Source organism: Bactrocera oleae, chromosome 5 (genome assembly GCF_042242935.1).
Source record: "Bactrocera oleae isolate idBacOlea1 chromosome 5, idBacOlea1, whole genome shotgun sequence".
Lineage (NCBI taxonomy): Eukaryota > Metazoa > Arthropoda > Insecta > Diptera > Tephritidae > Bactrocera > Bactrocera oleae.
This window is the reverse complement of record NC_091539.1, coordinates 6,046,837-6,068,236: the sequence shown is the minus strand read 5'-3', so window position 1 is coordinate 6,068,236 and position 21,400 is coordinate 6,046,837. Positions and strand designations below refer to the sequence as shown.

The 21,400-nt window shown below is 34.6% G+C and overlaps 1 protein-coding gene and 1 pseudogene across 2 annotated transcripts; both read right to left on the bottom strand.

Annotated features, from left to right (window-relative positions):
• Positions 1-887: 887 nt before the first annotated feature.
• Positions 888-6,319, bottom strand: LOC106615051 (kelch-like protein 5; annotated as a pseudogene).
• A 4,028-nt stretch (positions 6,320-10,347) lies between these two features.
• On the bottom strand, positions 10,348-15,105 carry LOC106617937 (uncharacterized). Of its 2 annotated transcripts, none has more exons than XM_070110266.1 (2): positions 14,934-15,105; positions 10,348-11,419 (listed from the first exon to the last, which is right to left on the bottom strand). In XM_070110266.1, exons 1-2 carry the CDS (start codon positions 14,991-14,993, stop codon positions 10,424-10,426), a joined length of 1,056 nt encoding a protein of 351 aa, XP_069966367.1. In that variant the 5' UTR covers positions 14,994-15,105; the 3' UTR covers positions 10,348-10,423. The 2 variants fall into 2 exon arrangements, with proteins under 2 accessions (XP_069966367.1, XP_014090890.2); XM_014235415.3 differs by lacking the exon at positions 14,934-15,105 and adding an exon at positions 12,735-12,924.
• Between the last annotated feature and the right edge of the window lie 6,295 nt (positions 15,106-21,400).

Sequence of the window (21,400 nt, the reverse complement as noted above, 5' to 3'; positions counted from 1 at the left end):
CCGCGCAGACGCTTCTTAAAACTCTGAGCTTCAAAGACAGCAACTTACCATTTTATACAAGCATTTTTGTCGTGGTGATTGCTTGTAGATTTTGTTCACAATCATATGCCGTTCTCACTATGTGATGGATTAGTAAAACAAACACATACAAACTACAGTGGTGGGCTAAAAATTATACAATCCATACAAGGACCGAATTTTGATTGATCAGTTTGGAGATTTCACCGTTGCCTTGGGTAATAATTCATGCAGAATTCAGCGAAGATATCTCGTCATATACAAAATTTTTCCATACAAAGACTGGATTTTGATCGTTCAGTTTGTATGAAGCAATAATTTCGGAGATTGTACCGTATGGCAGTATATGCTATAGTGGTCCGATATCGGCGGTTCCGGAAAATGAACAGCTTCTTAGGGAGAAAAGGACGTGTGCAAAATTTCAGAACGATATCTCAAAAACTGAGAGACTAGTTCTAGTATATACAGTCAGATAGACAGACGGACGTGGCTAAATTGACCCATCATCGATTACTTGCCATATTTATTTAATGTTATTTTTTAACCTTTCTATGAATATCGTAACTGTGGTTATAAGAGAACTGTTAATTTTTTGGTCCACCACTGTTAGCGATCACACTCTCAAGTGTGCCGTTCTTCTTTTACTCTCTCATATTTTTGTTCTAAAATCAAAGCGCCATTAATAGAAGTTCTATTATAGATCTAGTATAAATATATGTTCATATTACCTGTGTATGTATATATTTATACCAGTAGTCGGCAAACTTGCGCATTCATACGGTTTTAGAATGAGGTACATATTACTGATTCCCCACTTTCAGTTCAAGTGCGTTTAGCACCATCTCTGCTTTCAAAATAATTAGTGAAGATTTTGTTTTTATTATTTCTCATAAGAGAATTTATTTGATAAGAATTTATTAAATAAAAAAAGGGACAATTTTTAATCATTTCGACGACAGTAAGGATTCTGGCACAACAAAACATTCACGCACGTCTGTTCTGGGACATGAGCATTTTTGTTGCCAACGATTATTTTGCTCGTCATAGACTGATACACATGCCTCCGAAGAACATGCTGAGTGCTCCCAAATAGCCCATAGTTTATTGTCCAGCGATACTAAAGATTTATTGTAACCTTCCAAAGAGCAAATCTGCGAAATGTTTTTAAAAATATTTAGTTTTATACCAAGCGGTTGGCAAAAATCAACTTAATATACCTGAGACCACATGTTTCGCTGAGGATCGTAACGTTCAACACTTTTACCGCGTGAAACATAAATGTGACCGTTATGTACAGCTACCTGTAATATAAAAAGTAGCAATAAATATTGTATGTAATTTTAATGGGGTAAATCAGTAACTATTTTTAGTCAGACAATTTTTTGATCACTCCTTTTGAAGCGGAGCTACTTTTGCTTCTAGCGAAGGCTTACAAAGGTGAATTCAAGTTGAATCAGTTATTCCAGCGGCAGAATGTAGTTCACAAGAAAATTTGAAAACTCTAGACCGGATATGAATCCGCATACTTAGATGCATCCGCAGTAAAAGAAAAAATCCAAGAAGTCGAAATGCTTTGGGTATAGCATTAGCCTCTGAAACATGGTTTTAGCTCTTACAAATTTCAAAACTTAAGTAAATTTGTTATATGCTCTTCTTTGACTCTTCGCCATTCTTCCAAATTTAGGCATGGTGAACATCCTCCCAATATTAACAATTATTTTGAATCTAACTTACACCAGGTGGCCGTTGGTAATCATTTCTCATATCCGCACAAGAAGTCCAAGTATTCGAATCCGGGTTGTAGCATTCGACGGATTTTGAGTAACTCCCATTATTATTTGTACCGCCCACTACGTAAATTTTACCATTCAAAATCACTGCACTGGCGTCGTATCGTCCAACATTCAAACTTTTCATGAACTCCCAACCACCGGATGTCGTATATCTGGAAAAAAACAATAATAAAAAAAAAATGAGTGCAACTATCTAAATTGAAATGTAAAGTATTGTGTTTGTTACGTTAAAGCGCGTCAACGATGAAATTGTCTAATAAAAACTTAGAATTATTCTAAAGTCGTCGCTGGTGATGTCAAAGAAATAGAGTATACCTATAGAGGCATTAAAATGTCGAGGTAATATTCTAATGTTTCAATGTCCTCTGCGCACTGTGCATGCTCTGTATCCTGTCGATTTCCCTGAATTTAGTTTCCGAAATTTAGATCTGAGAGGCTAGTGCCCTGTTCTGACCCATAATATAGTATTCAATTCCCTCCTTCTTAAATGTAGAAGCACTTTGTTTTGTCCACAATCCACACTACCCTAAAGCATCTAGTCTAAAGTGCTTTCAACGTTAAGCTTAAAGTTAACCTTTAATTGTCAATGCTCCCAATCGTCATCGTTACAGATTTATACATATATACCTTTCTACCGACGACAGAGCATTATTACCATCAGCACCACCAATCGCGTAGATGTTACCATCTAATTCGACAACGCAGTGTAGCCATCTTGCTACCTTCATGTTGGGCAAATTTCGCAATGTTTTATTTCGTATATTCCAGCTGCGGGCGATGTTTGATGCATCACTTTTAAAACCGCCAATAAATAATATATTATCATCCTTTATAATAGTTCTATAAGAACTGTAATCGTTTTTTATAATCGCATATTCTTGCCACTCATTCTTAGCTTTGTTATATTGCAGCAAGTTTACATTGTTCGACGGCTATTTCAAAATAATAGTGTACGTACATTAAATAAAGCTTTTAAATTTGGAACAAAAGCCGTTTGTGCTTACCCAATCAATGCAAACTGCCAACAATGTTTTCTCCCCACAATTTCCAGCATTGACCCCACGTGGTTCTGTAAATCGGATATTTATCTTTGGCCGTGATGCAGGGTCACTGCTCCATAATGACGCCTTGAAAGCCAGTAGCTCACAACCAGGTAATGGCTGTATGTGTGTCAACAGAAAGTCGGCATCGCATTGCGTAAGCCGCAGACAAGCTATTAAAAGTGGTAGTTGTTCCTGACGCGCGGGAACATCATAACTAAACCAGCGATTTATGGCATCATAGGCATCTTCCTCACGATTTATATTCAATTTGTCCGATTCCAGAATGCATTGTAATTTTTCCACATCAAAATTCAGAAACTCATCGCTTCGACTGATCTAGTATTATCAGAAACAAAATTTCAATTACAAAGTACCGCCATTGTTAGACATTGCGTGTACTTATATTTAGACTCACCTCCATGAAATTCTCTCTTTCATGTTCGTTTATTCTTTTTTTTAAACATTCACATTGCGTTTCGCGCGCTAGCGTATAAGCAGCCTGTAATGTGTATTCATTGATATGTGTCATTAGGTAGTCCACATAACTGGTTATGATATCGTCTAATTGTAAAACGATTGCCGCCTTTAGCATCGCACCGACATTGCGACGGTAAACAGAGCCTGGCGGCCGGTATAGCAACAGGCTATAATACGCTCAAAAATATCGCTATCAATATCTGTTATTTCGATTACAGGATTAATGCCCTGATGACCGTTGAAAAGGTTCTCGAAGTAAGGGCTCGCTGCTGCGAGTATCAAACGATGCGCGGGTATACTGTGCAAAAATTATAATTATATTATAAATCGTATTATTTTTTATAAGCTGAAGTCAAAGTAATACTTACACAGCCGTTGGGTTTGAAACTTTAAATGACACATCAATGAGAGACTGTTCGTCGTAGAAGACACATATTTTCTTCATTAATTTCTCGATGGAATGGTTCAGCTCACTCGAATTACTCTCTAGAGCAGGTGTTTGCGCAGAACTTGTGGCCATTATTAGTTATTAAACTTTCCTTTTGTAAAGAAACAAATATTATATAAAGTATGTTAAATAAGTAAATTCATCTTGTGTAGGTATGCGGGTATTTGAAATGGCAAGGCCACTGGAAACGACGAAATATAGTTTCTAGATATCAAAACAAATTTTTCTTAAAATTATCGAAATCGGACAATAATTTATCAAATTCATATCCTATAGCTGACTTTTAAGCGAAAAGATCGGTCAATCTGTGAGATATAGTATTGAATTTCAAACCGCAACCGTCATTATAATAATGTGTCCTTGTGTTAAAAATGGGTAAAGCGGGTCATTACTTCACTTAGCCACATATAATACTAAAATAAAGATTTTCGAACAAAAAAAAATAAAAAAAAAACAAAAGCTGGAGAAAGGCGTATGGATTGGTTTAATTGTGTTGGTTATTATTTCATCGTCACTGTCTTTCTCATTCCCTGTTTTTACCGAATTTGATCAGAGAACGTAGATGTATAGAAAAGGTTCAATTGCGGACAATCGTGTGAATTGTCAAAATCTAGTGAACCACGATGTGTGGATTTCACCTCAGCTAGCTCGGAAGGCTGCCCCAACGAAGGAGGCCACAAAAACTAAAATTTTTTATTTTAAATCGTCTTATTTTGACGCGAAGATTACAAATACAAGAGCGGAAAGTCGATTTCTTTAATACTTCAATTTTTTTGGAATTAAAAAAAATTAGAAACTTAACACACTTTGCATATGTTCTTTCGTAGCTCCTTTCTACACCTAACCCTGGTCGGTCCAAAACTGGGGTGAGCATAATTCATTCGTCTCGAACTTCTTTCTGCCGCGCTCCAAAGAGTAACCAGTGCGGAAAAGAGTTGGACGATCTCCTCTATTTGTCCATACCATCAGATCACAGCGCAAAAGAAACCGTAATCGTGCCTGTTACATTACAATTGCAGTATTTCTTTTCACAAGAAAATTCCTGTTTTGTTGAATTTGTAATTACAGCTACGTGATCTGAATTTTGCAGAATTTTGTCGCCCAGCAACAACTAATTTATTTGTAAGTATTGTGTTATATATACCTTTATATATGTATGTACATTTACATGAAATATTGAAAAAAATATACGTCCCTCTTACGGATTTGTAATCTTCGCGTCAAAATAAGACGATTTAAAAAAAATACATTTTTGAGGCCTCCTTCGTTGGGGGACTTAAACTGTACATTTACCGAAATTTCACTGTCACTTCGAATTCGGGGATTTACCAAATTAAAAAGTGGAAACTAAACACACTGAGCGCTATAATTATTAAGCGCTCCCAAATGCATAGTATGCAACATAGATAAAATAATGCAAAACTCCTCTCTTTGCCTTCTGAGAGAGCTCATGAACTTTCAGTGCTGCCAAGAAAAACCACGAGTTCATGAGCTACTGAACAGATGACAACCAAAACAATGAACTACCACTAAAAATCCCGCAGAAATAAAATGCGAAATCAGTGGGTAATTTGTGATATCAGATTTTTTGGTGACTTTTACGTATATTTCTAATCTTTATGTAAAGAGTTTTAATATAGTTTCGTTTTTGAGAAAGAACGGGTATTTTGTCGCAGAATATTGGTTTGCTTAGCAGTACCAATTGTCAACGTATATACATATTTTGGTTAGAATTCCCAGCATATATTATGTAAAATTTGACTTCCGAATAAATTATCAAAAGATATTTGTTTATTGAGTATATAAAAAAGAAATAAGGTTCATGTTTAGGTTGTAAGTGTTTTGAAATAATAGAATATTTTGTTAAATTTAGTTTTAAACGTTAATTTTGAAAAACTTTTGTGATTAAAATATCCATGTACATATATTTAGACGTCATATAGGATATCTAGCTTGTTAAACTAATTTTAATTATGTATATTTTTCTCTAAAATGGAAACCGATAAATACCCAAGAAATACATTAAAAAATTCCAAAACGTATTTCTTTCACTAGTGGCAGCATTGTCAAATGTTATAAAAAAATGTAGACTTTGGCAGTGCTCTCGCAAATCAAAGAGTTTCAGATCATTTTATCCATGGTGGTGAGTGTTCATTTATATTGCACTCTCATAATATAGGTCTCATCAGTTGAGGTACGGAAGGGAGGAATGTCGGTGACTGTTTGAGCTATAAGCACTCCTAAATATTGACGCATACTTTGCGTCAGACCGGATGAGGTCTCGGCACAGAATGCATAGTACTTGTATGTTCATAAGAACTGTTCTTTTTTGTTCTACAAATACGCAATAAAGTGTAGAAACAATAATCGAAATGAGTAAAACTTATGCTTTCTGATAATTTAATATTTAAGTTATATATTTTTGTATATACATACTTACGGATATATTATATATAAGTATACTCGTTACAACACAACAAGTTTAATAAAACCGAACTTATTCGCTTTGCTACTCACGCAATACTATGGTATAAGGGAGTAGGGAAAGTCCCATTCACAGTAGTTTCGCCACCTCTGAGGCGTTCGTTCACAATAAAACCAACATGGCGGCCATGGTGAGTTAGGATGGCGAGGTTTTAAAACGGGTTGCGCATAGCAGAAAACGCCTAAATAATTATTTATAAATATTTTAAATATTGGTTATTAATTGATGTTTAATGCTAACAATATATAATATCATACCATGTTGATATAGGTAAATATGCGGCATATTTTTAAGCATTTTAAATAACTTATTAATGGGCAAACTGAAAATTCAATTTAACTATGAGTGGACGGGAAGAAATAACTATTGTAATAAAATTTAATACTATAAGTAATAATAATGTATATAATCAAAAAAGCAAAACTTATCATTGCCATACAAGTGATAATAATTCATTTAAACAATAAAGCAAAATTTATCATTGTGCTTATATCAAGAAACTTTACTAGTGCTCTAATTTAAGTATAGATTTATTTAATCACAAATTTTATTTACGTTTTATATATCAGCAATTAATGGTGGATATATGTAAAATAGTTTATTACAACTTTTGACATACAAAATTACCATATTATTATATAGTTCTTAGTTTAGTTTTTAAATATATAGACTTCTAAAATAAATTATTTTTTGATGTTGCAATATCTTTACAGTATGAAATACGGTAGGCATATCAGGTAGTTGTCTCTGTATTTCAGCATGTAGCCATTATAATATGTACAATATTTTACATATAACTCTTTACATAAATCAATTACCATATTGTTATATAGTTCTAAATTTAGTTTTCAAATATATAGACTCCTAAAATAAATTATTTGTTGAAGTTGCAATATCTTTATAGTATAAAACATTTTATAAGGGTGTAAAATACGGTAGATATATTTATTTTTTAAAAAGTATTATAAAATTAGCTTGCGCAACACTGTTACGCAATGCTCAATAGCAATACTGGCATTTGAATTTATTAACAACTTTTAGTCAAACGCATTAATACACACCTGCTTATTGATAAAAATTCTCGTGTGAACAGTTTTATCAGGAACAATATGAAATATTCATTATTTTACGAAGATTGTATTGCAAATTTATAAACATTGCCCTCAGTTTCGTTGAATAAGCATTTTCCGCATCCCGTTATTTGACATGGTTGCTTAATTGCACTTACATTTTTCTGTGGTGATTATTTATTAAGGTACCACAGTTAAAAAAAGTCATAAATATATATCGTAATTATTCTGAAATTTGCCAATAATAGCCGCTCCTTTAAGAACATATATTAAAATAAACTGATTTTATTTTGAAAACATATTAAAGTTTTACACATAACCAATATTTTTTGGACAACTTTTTCATACATTAAGAGAAAATAGCAAGATGCAACCATTTTCCGGTTAAAAGTCGTCCATCTTGGCTGTCAATAGAAACTCAACCCCTAGGCGGACTTGATGTTTCTCCATGAACCCCTCTCAGCTGTGCATTTGCTTACATCGATCAGCTGATTCATGCTCTACTCCCCTTTACGATGTTGAAAACGATGAGCGTGTTTCGCCACAATTAACATCAGGGAACTCAAAAATAGTGGAATAGAGCATTTTGAGTGTAAAATGAGAAAAATAATGCTCATTACAATGTTTAGAAATGGACGCCTAGTCGGCTTTTACACACAGATTCTTTTGTAATCCAAACCGGTTTATTGTAGGCAAGGGGACGACGAGGAAAGACGAAGGGACCGTGCCACTCGTGTTCGGGTGGCACGCTTTGTGTTCTTGTTCGTAACAGCTCGCTGCTACCCTTTTCAGCATTCCTTTTCACGTTCAAATTCTTTGAATGGTTGCAAGAGCGCTCGGTTTCAAATCAATTCGTTCACAAATTTGAATTCTGCTATCTATTTTTTGTATGTGATATGCAAATATGTATGCATATAATATTAGAAATATTTTGAAAAATTGTAAATAAGGAGAAAATTAAGATATAGATTATGGAGTAAAGAAATGATGAATATTTAATACGGAGTAAAGAAATTATGAATTTTTAATACTTAAAGATTAGGAAATTCCTGTTATAAATTTGGCCTTGAACATATTAGTAGCGAATATTCAATACATTCTGGTGGATTAGGGAATTCAAAAAAATATAAATATACATATTGTTCTACCATATTCATGGCAATTCATTACAAGCAAAATGTGTGACCATCATCTCAACATACAAATGAAATATGCAGCACGCTCTAAGTGTTGCGCAGTCGAACCGCACAAATATTTACGAAAATTTTGTGAAAAGGAATGCAGAAAACTAGACTCGAGTTGCTGGACTCTTTTCGACTGGGTGAATGCACAGAGCGACACCAAAAGAGAATTTGCCGAAAACGAGGGTCAAAAGAATCTGTGTGTAAAAGCTGACTTACAGATTGGTTTATTTACCAGAGAACGTATATCAATATACGGTTGGTTTTCGTTTCAAGTATAAATCGATTGTAAATATATTATACCGATTGCAGATTTATGAGGATTTCTATTGCAGTACATGTAAAAGATCAGCGTGACGATCAGAGTCGAGCTAGTCTTCCAGTTTTTGAGATATCGGTCTAAAATTGTACACACGTTCTCGCTGATCGCCGATATCGATACCTCTATACCACTATAGCATATTTATGCCGTATAAACTTTCCGATCCAAATCAAGTTCTTTCATGGAAAACTTTTCTTTATTAGACAAGATATCTTTTCGAAATAAGGCATAGATTATTGTCCAAGGTAATGTTAACATTTCCGAACATATCAATCAGATCGAACCACTGTAGCTGTCATACAAACTGACCTATACAATTTTTCAAAACATATATACTTACATATGTATGTCTGGTAAAAAGAAATCCATTATTTTTTCAATAGATGGCTTTGTAATATGTATCTCACGTTGTATAAGTGCGACCGGCTTACCATATGTGGCGCTAGAAAGACAAGATTTAGTGCTAAAAAAGCTTCTCAGACAGTTCACCAGCTTTAGCTAATAGGAGAAGAATTGTGCTCCACCAATACAATAGAAACTGCGGGAGGGTTGGGAGATTCTTATGTATCCACCTTGTAGTCTGGGCCTGGCACCAAGTAATTACTGCGTACTACTGTATGTGGTGAGTGATTTTGCTTATGAGAAATTCGCCTCAAGAGAAGCTCAATAGTGGCGAAGGTTTTATGAGTGTAGCATTATGAAATTACCTTTAAAATGGCAACAAGTTATCGTACAAAATCATAGGATCATTTCATTTATGTTAAACAAAACCTTCAATTTACTTCAAAAATAATGTAAATCTTTTTACTAGACTTAATATTCAGTTTGTTTTTAACAAAACAGCAGACTTTGAGTATGTCCTTTTTGGCTGTCAGAACTGGAATTTGAAACGATGTATCCAATAGCAATAACAGTCTACTTTTAACATAGTTTTCTTCGAACATTTCATTATAATACACATATCCTTGATTATTTTATGGATTGGCAAATTTTTATAGTAAAAAGTTAGTATCAACCTTTGAAAATATGTTGGGGAACTCCAAGACAATAAACAACTTATGACTTCCATACGTCAAAGCATTTTTCCATCGACAGAACTTCTGAAAGTGCTAAATTTTAGGTGCGATATTTTTTTTTCCAAGTTACTACCAGCTTTTCTAATATAGTAGGGTGTTCTTATTTGGAGAAAACCGAATCTAAAGAGCCTCATTGTGCGTCTCACTCTTACTCAACACTAAGTACACAAGTTTATCCAGATACAAAACCTTGATATACGGTAGCTTATTTGAATGACCGTGCTCGGTGTGTCTGAGTTTAAGTTGTGTCCTTTCGTCGTTCCGAGGCGTTGGATGTCATCAATACAAGCGCTATAAATATAATATACTTGTAATATGTGTCAGCTGACAGTTCTGCTTCACAGCTATCAAACAAATAATCGTCATATAACGCAGATAGCTCGAAAACTAAACCACACTGTATTCAGAAGCGCCGTTATATAAAGATTAAAAAATCATTTCAAAACCGTATATTTTTTATTACTAACCATCATATGTATGGTAATGCTTATCTAATTTACAAAAATAAACTCACGGTCTGCCGCGCATATATAGCGGTCGCAGAGTCTCATTGGGGCCCGGTATATATTCGTTCATATTGAGTGTCAGTGTGCCGGGAAAATTCTTACCCTTCGCCTCACGATTTATGCGATAGCTGCTGCGATACGGTTGTAAGGCATTCGCGTATGTGTGTATACCGTATGGCGGCGGTGGCGCTGCATTCGACATGTCTATCATAGCGGCAGTCGCGGCAGCATGTTGTTGACTATTAATGGGCTCCGCTGCTAGCATAGGCGGTGAACGGGCGCCATAATCCACTGGTGCAGCATTGATGGCGGCCGCCAATGGTGGGTGTAGCGCATGCGCTGCAGCATTGGCGGCATTTTGTGCTACAGCCGGTGGTGCATTGCCATTCAAGTACGGACTTATGGGCACAATAAGCGGACGCGTCGGTATCAATTGCAGATATTGTACGCCAGCTTCCGGCATTACGTGTGGCAGGTATTGCATTAGAACTGGTGTGGGCTGTGGTATGTTATTGCTGGCAATGCTATTGGCATTCGGCGTGCCGGCAATTGTGGTTGAAGGCGCCGCATGCCGCGGCATGCTATTACCGTTATTATATGTTTGTAATGGTGTAAAATTATTCTCGACATCGGGCAATTTAAAAGATGCCTTAAAGTGGTTGCTATTTGTGTGACTGCTCGTGCTGCTATCTGCATGGGGGTTAGTGTTGCCACCTTGTGCTGGATTATTAGAGAATTGTGCGGCAAAGTGTCCGTAGTTGGTAGCATAGGCATTCAGCGAGTTCAATTGGGCGTCTTGTGGGCTCGGCTTGATCAGCAATGCGGCGTTTGAAGATGAACCGGCAATATTTTTACTAGATTTGCCATTTATTTCGGGTATGGAGACAGGATTGGCATCTGATCGTGTTGTGGTGTAGAAAATTAAGAGCGTGAATAGTAGCGCCTGTGTTTTATGTGCGATCTGTGTGGATCTACCCAAGGTGAGCACGCCACGTTGCATCTAATTGAGAAATTGAGTGGTTACTTAAATTCAATTAGTTTATGGTTTTTAGAAATAATTATAAAATGTGTGCTAGCAGTTTTCCAAATATGTGTGAGCACTTCAAACACGCTTTACAAGTACCGTTTGTGTCTTAATAATTGCGGCATTTGAATTCATGCATCTGTAGTTGAATATTTACTACCTGTCTTCACAAGAGGCTTCAAAGCTATTGAGCTGCTTCGTGAGAAATTCTTATATAGATTGTAATACCCTAAAATGGATCTGAAATTGTCAATTATAGTTATTGAAGACTTGTCAAGTACGTTTTCAACACGTAAGATAACCGGTTTCAGAGCAGGAGACGATAGTCCTTCAACCAGCTTACGAACCGTTATTAAAAATGACACTTAGAAAAATTTTAAGTAACTAACTGCTTATTCGGTGGACCAACATTTTTTCCAAATTTATTTTATGGTTATGGAAAGCTGCAAAAAAAAAATTATCCCCGCAGCTTACATACACTCCCATGGGATTAATTCTTCATTGTAATACAAATATAGACATCTCTTTGAACAGTCTGGTCCAACGGTGACTGATATAGGGTTATACACAGTATTCGATTTTTATAATTTATTACGGATGTTTTTTTTTTAGTCGGACCCTTGCCTGTTCCTTACCAAAATATTGAAATTTGAGAGACACAAGAGCGCACTGCTGCTGAGATATTTATTTGAGTCTGTCAATTCGAGCCTGAACAGTATATGTTAAGTTAGCCACGAAGTTTGTAACACACAGAAGGAAACGTCGGAGACCCTATAAAATATATACATATATAAATGATCAGCGTGATGAGCTGAGTCTGTCCGTCCGTCTGTGTGTAGATACGCGAACTTAGTTTTGAGATATCAACCTAGAATTTTGCACACGTTCTTTTTTTCCCGCAAAGAAGCTGATTATTCGCAGCAACCGCCAATATCGGATCACTATAGCATATAGCTGTCATACAAATTGAACGATCAAACTCAAGTCCTTATATGAAAAACTTTTTTATTTGAAAAGTTATCTTTACGACATTTGTCATAGATTATTATCCAAAACAACGCTATAATCTCCATACAAATGCTACAGATCGGACCACTATAGCATATAGCTGTCATACAAACTGACATATCAAAATCAAGTTCTTGTATGTATACTTCTATATTTGTGGAGGGTATTCTAGCTTCGGTGCAACAGCAGTTGACGTTTTTACTTATTTTTCAATTATTTTCACATTAATTTTGCGATTACTGCTCAAACAAAGGTCTTTACAGTGTGCATTGTCTTGGCTTACGTTTCGGATTTTTCACTATCAATCGTAGTTTTGATAAATTATCTGCTCTGGTTTATACACATATACTTCTTATTTATTTTTTATTTTTGCGTAACCGTTATGCGTCTTTATATCACTGCACTTTCTTGACTGACACTCGCTTAATAACGCTCCTGACGGCCTTCATCGCTTATTTAACAGCGCAAGTCTTTAGCCGTGCCGCTTTTATAAGCCAAACATAAATTTAGTCAAACTGCTGTGTTTATGTTCAAGTTGTGCTGTAATATGTTGATTACAACAACCATTCCTCATATATTATATTTTCACCAATTTTCACACTTTTCTTCATTTCCCGTTCGGGCAGAAGCCAACTGGAACTGGTGGAGTGTGCGCTGTTCGCAACAAAAGCCGGTAAAAAATGCATAACAAGTTGTATGTTTGTTTGTGCGTGTACCAAATGACTTTATTTCATGGCCAATGTCAGCCAAATATAATATTTCCGGAAGTCTTTTAATTGGTGCTGTGTCTAAAAAACTAAACGAAATTTATAATATATATCTGGTGGAAAGTCGGAAATCATTATATGAGCTATATTGGGTGGGAGAGAAATAGAAGCGCTGATTGCATTAATTTTTGACATTGTTCCGTTATATTTGAGTACTTGTTTTCAAGCAATTTTCTAAATATATACCATAAATATAAACATAATCAAGTATAGGGAGTAAAGTTAGTCAAACGTTTGAAAATTCTGAATATCCGTTGTATGGTAGCTAAGGCAAGTTTTCGTCCGATTTTATACATTTTAGGCACAAAGATATGCTGTCATTAGAAAATACGCTCTCTCAATTTCATTAAAATGATTCACATACTACATATTGGCCGTTAGATATGGTATAAAGTTGGACTGGAACTTCGAACTGGAACTTCGAAAATCTTTATTATAGATATGTACCATATATGGCGAAGTATTGATCTGAATTAACCCATTTTTGACACAAGCGTTTATTATTATCAAAAAAAAAAAAACATTTTCGCTGAATTTCAATAAAATATCTAAGAAAGTCAGCCATACGCACTGGCGTCAACATACAGTTTGGTTGAAAAGTCGGTTGGTCTCACCAAGAAATAGCACTACTAGCTCCAAATTTTTTTTTCTTTTCACATGCAAAGTTACAAGTCGTTCTGTCAATTAATTTTTTGTTTAAAAAGTAGTTATAGAGTATTTTTTTAATATGGAAAAAATTGAATATCGCGCAGTGATTAGATGGTTTGCCTTGAAAGGTTTAAAAGCAAAGGAAATTTATGAACAATTGTTAGAAGTGCATAAGGAGTCCTCACCCTCAAAACGCACGGTTGAATTTTGAGCTGGTGAATTTAAACGTGGCCGTACTATGCTTGAAGATGATCCACGCAAAGGACGATCAAAAACCGCGGCCACGCCAGAAATTATTGAGCAAATGCATAATATTGTTGGTGAAGCAACAAGTTTGACTAAGCGTGAAATTGCTAATGCTATAGGCATCTCAGACGAACGAGTATTTCATATTTTACATGGAGAATTACATATGAAAAAGCTGTTTGGAAAGTTGGTGCCGCACACGTTAACAATTCAACAAAAACTGCAACGAAAACAAATTTCTCAGCATAATTTGTAGCGTTTTAAGCGGAATAAAACCGATTTCTTGCGTCATTTTATAACAATGGATGAGAATTGTTTCTACCAACATGATCCTAAATTGAAACAAGAACGTTTACAGCGGACTGAAGCCGGTTGTTCAGCTCCAAAACGGGTGAAGTCACAACGATCAGCAAAGAAGGTTATAGCAGAGCTTCCGGGAAGTCATTATAGTGATGGCATAAAATTATTGCAGGATCATTGGCATAAGTGTATTGAGGTTAAGGGAGATTATTTTGAATAAAAAAATTTATTTCGTATCAAAAACAGTATTCTTTCATATCGAGCGCTAAGACTTTACAACCAACCTGTATGTATTTGGCTTCTGGGTTCTCGAAAAGTCAAATTTTGTTTACGAAAACATGTACACTAGACATGGCTGCAGTTCGAAAAATGTGATTTGCATATACTTGTAGCATATGATATAGCTATCTCTTTTCATTAATGCTGTTCGGTGCGCACATAATTTTTATTAACCAAATTCTATTATTTTTCAAGCCAAGCTAATATATACATACCTATATAAAACAAACATAAAACGTTACCTGTTTTCCGATCGGCGACCGCTTAATTTTCGTAGATACCATGAGTTCAACGTTCGTCATGCAATGCTACGTAAATCGGCTGTGACGAGCGGCATATACAGTTAACTTGCTTATCCAAGCCATCACTGCTTGTATTGTGGCATTTTACTAATGATAACCGTGCTGTTTGTCGCATTACTATTTAATAACTGTTTTGTTTGAAGTCGTCCAACTGGTTCAATGGTGACGACTTTTGCTGTTGCTTTTGTTTGTTTACACAACTGTGTATTTTTGCACGCAAGTGTACATTAGCTTGAATGTGTGTCACATCGCTGCCACTTTGATAAACAACTGTGTGAAAACTTGAAAATATTTTTTGGTAAATTAAAAAATCGCCTAAAAGTAGACGTAGATAGAAAGCTTAAAGCACACAGCCAAACAACAAGCTTTTGATGTATGTTGCTACATTTCGAAATGATAATTTCCTGATAGCTAAAAAAGGAAGCGTATTATTGCTATAAAGAAATTTGATATACTGGTTATGTAATAAGTGTGTTGAGCTAGTGTTTAGAGCAAGTAAAAGCGCTGAATTCGTCGCAAATCTTAAAAATCATTAAAGAAATCACATATTTGAGCTCAAAGTAAGCGCTGAATAAGTTTTTGCTATATGCAAGCGCGCTGAACGTGCAAACTAACTACGTTTATGTGGTCAACATTACAATATATGTTCAAAAATATTTTTAATTTTACAAAGTAGTAAGCTGAATTTGAATTTCAGCGTACAGCTGCATTGAATAACGAAAATATTGCAGCAATTTAGCTGAAAAAGTGTCTTTTTGAATTTACTGAAGTATGAAAAAATCATAAATCTACAAATATGTATATTAGTTATGAGCTTAATAAGTTAAGACTACTCTGATTGAAATAATATGTACACTGAATGTATTTTGGGCACGCTGAATTTCGCGCTGAATGTTATGAATTCATTCTAGAATTTAATTACTGGCTTCTAAATATACTTTATAGCTATAAATATGCTGTAAAAAATAATTTTTGATTTTGCCGTTACTTTCACTTATGAAAAATAACCAATATCAATGTTGAAAAACAATTTTTAACGAAATATATGCGCTGAATAAGCTACAGTTGATATTAATGTAACCGTTTGTGTGCTGAATATAATTTGGTTACGTAGGGTATCACGCTGAATGTGCTGAATTTATATTAGGAACTGATTACTGGCTTCTAAATATACTTTATACCTTCAAATATGCTGTAAAAAAGAATTTTTGATTTTGCCGTTACTTTCACTTATGAAAAATAACCAATATCAATGTTGAAAAACAAGTTTAACGAAATAAATGCGCTGAATATGCTACAATGGATACTAATGTAACCGTTTGTGTGCTGAATATAATTTGGTTACGTAGAGTTTCAGGCTGAATGTGCTGAATTTATATTAGCAACTGATTACTGGCTTCTAAATATACTTTATACCTTTAAATATGCTGTAAAAAAGAATTTTTGATTTTGCCGTTACTTTCACTTATGAAAAATAACCAATATCAATGTTGAAAAACAAGTTTAACGAAATAAATGCGCTGAATATGCTACAATGGATACTAATGTAACCGTTTGTGTGCTGAATATAATTTGCGCACATACAATTTCACGCTGAAAGTGCTGAATGTGTATTAGCAACTGATTACTGGCTTTTAGATATATCTTTTACTTCTATATATGCAGCAAAGATTTCAAGCTTTTCAAATACCGCTGCTAAATGTGCTGAATAAGCCGGTAACTATTGCCGTATAACGTTATGCGCTAACTGTCATGCAACAGCGCTCGCTTGACTGCATCGAACAAGCTTTTAATCAATTTATCTAAGTACAAGCGGCAATTTGCTGATTTTGCTGTAGGTACACCAAATGGTTTATAAAAGTGAACACAGCTAGGTGATGCATGAGATTAAACTGTCTCTAATAAAAACGCTTAACTACTTTCATTAAAAGTAATTTTTGGAGTTTTGATTTATTTTTGTATTTTTTTTGGTTGTTGAAATGGTAATTTGTAGCTGCCAATGTAAAGTTGGCTTTTGTTAGGTTTAAGTCGCTTGATTATCGCTGCATTGGCTTATGCCTCACTTGTGTTGCTGCTTTTATATTATCAATTTTACTCGCGTATATTTTTAATTTATTTTTTTGTTTTGATTATTATTTAAGCTTTTTGTGTCTTTGTAATCCACTTGTTTTGTTTTATTATGATTTTTTTGTATTTCGTTTTGTTATTCTCCTTAAAAATTTTATGCCACAATGCCGACATTCACTTTCGAAAGCAATTGAGTGCCGTTATAGTGATATGATGCAAAGCAGCAGCGTAGTAAGATCGTCTCTTCATAGCTTTTACGCGCGTTAAGTTGAGGAAGCGGGTTACTATGCTTAGTTGTGTTTGGAACTGTACACAACAGACGGCGGAAGTGATCAGCTGTGCATGACGTCATTCATCTGCATTAAATTTAACACTTTGAATGCTAGTAATTTGCTAGCGAGTGCCTAGCCGAGGCTTATCGTGTAACTTGGGTTGGTAACTAAGTAATTACGGATTTTTTTTTTTAAATCAAAGACAATTTTTTCATGGAACTATATAACTTTACTCTGTAATGCAACCTAAAAATTCAACTGAAGCCATCTATGAGTGAAATCCGCAATTACTTAGTTGCCAACCCAACTAATGGTTCGTAATGGAATGTTAATGCCGTGTCCATTGACGCAACCGCATCTAATAATATAAGCTCACCTAGCTCCCTTTAAGCGCGGCAGCCTCACAGCTCTAACGGCATGGTTAGTGCCCGTACTTTCTCGTGAATTGCTAGTGCGCTATTTGGGTTTGGTTTTGCCGTCTTCACTTAACATTTCGTTGTCTGAAGCATTCAGCGCACTGATGAATTGATGCCGTTATCAATTAAGCATATTGAATATTGGATTTGTGTCGTTAAATCTCTTCGTACATTTTTTCTACATTTCTATTGGTACTTTTCTTATCGCTCAACATTTCAAGCACTTCTTTTTTAGTTTGTGTGCGTTAAGCGCAGATGATCTTAATATTGTTGTGCCATTTTTGAAAAGTATTCCTAAATAACAGGTATGAGTGTTGAGCGAACTCTGTGTAAAGATTCGCTCTATTGAAAAAACAGATTCGGGTTGTCAGACTTTGATTCTTAACATTTCAGCAGTGCGTCCGAATATTTTGGCCATTTGTGTTTCAATGTGTGTCTCATCCAATTATTTCAAGATTATTTTTCGTCGTAGCAGTTAATGTTTTAATGCTGCGGCAATACCGTTACTCTGGCTGCTGTAAAAACCATGGTCCCTGCTGTTCTTTTAGACAAGATATCTTAGAGATTAGAAATTACTTCAGACTCTGTTGAGGCGCACTCTTTTTTCAATGAGCCGAAGTACACGGCTATTAATCACCATATCTTCATTATCTTTCATCCTAGCACGTTTGAGATATACCCTCCAGCGGGGGTTGCAGCCAGTCTTACTGTGAAATCTTTATATTTCTAGACTTTGTCTTACGGAAAGGGTAGAAGACGAGATCTTAACTGCTGAGGCTAAACGTGTAAGGACGATTGTCATAGAGTTAAAGATTGTCAGTGAGGGTGGACTCGAAAGTTTTTATCCTCAATTTCGATGTCGTGTTTTCGGGCTGTTTCACAACTAGGAAGTTGGAGCTAGTGTCGATAAGATCGATTCAGTTTTTTGGTTATAGAACAGGTAACATATTATTAGAGCTTCGTAACAAAGACGATCGAATCTTAAGCAGCGCCGCTTTGCTATTTATATTTGAACTCGTAAGCTAAAGTTAGAAAATCAGAGCTCAATAATCCAGCTACAGATCTACATTAAGTTGAATGATACCAAAAAATTTTTTATACGCTTCGCTACATGGCATATTCGCGAATTTCGCACATTATGTCACTTTTCCATCACAGTTTTCGCCAAGCCGTAATGGTATTTGCAACAAATTGAGGTAATATTTTTTTTTTGCTGAAAAACTTCTTTTGTAGCCTGTGCTATCATTTGCAGCGTACTCTGTCTTTTATTGCTTTTGTAATTATGGTATATACGCTAAACTTTATTGCACCAACAAAACATGAATAAAATGCTGAACAACTGATTTTGCGGCAGGTGCCAATGGCAGTGAAAAGCTTGGCAGCGAAAGCCGCAAGGAAATTTTTTAGTAACATATATCAAATTGATGTACATACATAAATATGTAACTATGTAAGTTGAACACTTAATGTAAAATAGCAACAATAAAATGTAATTAGTAAAAATGTATTAAGCAGTATAAATTTTTTCATTCATAGATATTATATTATACAATTAGGTGCCTGTTATATCTAAACCAAAAGAAAATGAACCAAAAAATAGACATTCTACTCAAAAAAGTTGCCTTGAAGCACATGTTGTAGCATAGTTAAATCAAACATTTAGTTTGTAAACTGTGCTGAATTGTGCTGAATTTGTTATTACTTAGCTAAATGGCGCTGAATACAAAGAAGGTCTAAAAAAATATATGCTATATAACAAATAAGAGATGAAATTCACCATAATGAAATAATGCAAGAAAATGTGCACCTTCTAAGCGCTGAATTGAGCTGAATTTCTTTTACATCCATTTTTGTTTAATATATTATATATATGCATAGTTTGTGGACAAAATTTGTTGTGAATTGTATATTTTGAAAGCATTAAACTTAAAATTAAGTTGTAAAGCGTACTGAATTGAACTGAATAAGCTGTCGCTGTGTACAAGGAAAAACAAAATGAAAAATTAAGTTATAAAGCGTGCTGAATTGAGCTGAATAAGCTGAAGTTTATCTAATTAACGCTGTATAAAAGAAAAAAAAAATTTTGCTTTATCTAATATAATTTACAATTTATTTGCTGCATTAATAAGGAATAATATTTAATATTAATATAGTAATGTTAAATTAATATTACACAGTCTTTCATTATAAAAAATCAGCATAGCACTTTTGCAGTTGATTTCTTAAAATATATATGAAGAAAGTTTATAAAACCTGTTGATATTTGTTTTGGAAAACCACTTAACTAATAGTTAATCCAATTCAGCACATTGTACGAGGTTTTGATGGTTATAAAAGGTTAATAAATGCAAAAACTAATGCAATATTTGTGCTAAAATTACTGCTGAATGCAATTCAGCTGATGTCTGTGCATTATATACGCTAAATAAATTAAAATAACAGCAATATGTGTGCTAAATCCCCGCTGAATACAATTCAGCACATGCCTGTTAGTTGTATACGTACTTAATAATGCAAAATCAATTGAAATAATCGCAGTATGTCTGCTAAAGCAGCGCTGAATATGACTCAGCGCACACTTTTACATTTTTTAACGCTAAAATAACTTCTATTAAGCGTATTGCTTAATGTGGCTAATGCCACATGAACATCTGCTGCATTTTTTCGCACGTACGATCTTCCAGTGCACATGCCTTGGCAGCAACGGCAACCAACAACAATTATTTGCAAGGCCAGAAAGTTATCACCAATACCACGCACATCCAAGAGGAAAAACATTAACACCACGAAGGTTGCTGACTTTAAAATTTGTTGACAGATACGCAAATCACTGCCTTGGAAAATTACTTGTTTGAAAAGTATTCATTTGTGTATGTAATGATGGTTAAGTTTTGAAAATTTTCAACTTTTTAAGTGTCACATGCACGCTAATACACTTTTATAATACTTTAATATATTTTTCGGCAATAAATTTCGCTGCTTTGTTTCTCCCAATCACTCTAATGTACATTTGTATATGTGTGTGTGTTTTTGGTGATGCTTGCCAATTTGGCAGCTGACACATCACTGACAACCGCGCAATTGCGTATGCAAAATTTGGCTCGCAACTGAACTTTCAATTTCATTCGAGCTCATCATTAAAATGTCAATGCTGTCGTTGGGGCGTTGGTAGATTTTGAATTTCGAAATTTGATTAAAAAATTACAAAGCGCGTGTTTGGTGAAAATTTTAAAATTCTTGCAAGCATGCGCGGTGGGATTTGGGCTGATATGGGTTTGAAGAAAAGCAATAAAATTAAAATAATTAGATAAGTATGCTTGTGTAATTGCATATTAACGGGTAATTTGTGTTGTGAACCCAAATTGGGGGCAATTTTTGAAAGCTTTACTTGGTATGCTTGTACATATATGGTTTAAGAGTTTCGCAGATTTGGGTCGAGTGATGTGCAGCATTAAAATTATAAGCAAATTGTAGCAGATTTTGTAAAAAATAAATGAAATAAAAAAAAAGTGAAATAAAATTAATCAATAAAAAAAAAAAAACAAATAGATATAAAAAATATTCCATTTAAACTTAAAAGTTTATTCAGCGCAACTTTAAATATTTTTAGCAAACGATAATGCAAAAAGTTTATCGGTGGTGAGTTGCTAAA

Coding starts and splice junctions, on each gene's coding strand:
- LOC106617937 (XM_070110266.1), bottom strand. CDS start 14,993: ATGACGAACGTTGAACTCATGGTATCTACGAAAATTAAGCGGTCGCCG. Junction 11,420..14,933: donor GGTCGCCGATCGGAAAACAG/GTAACGTTTTAT, acceptor TTTCTCAATTAG/ATGCAACGTGGCGTGCTCAC.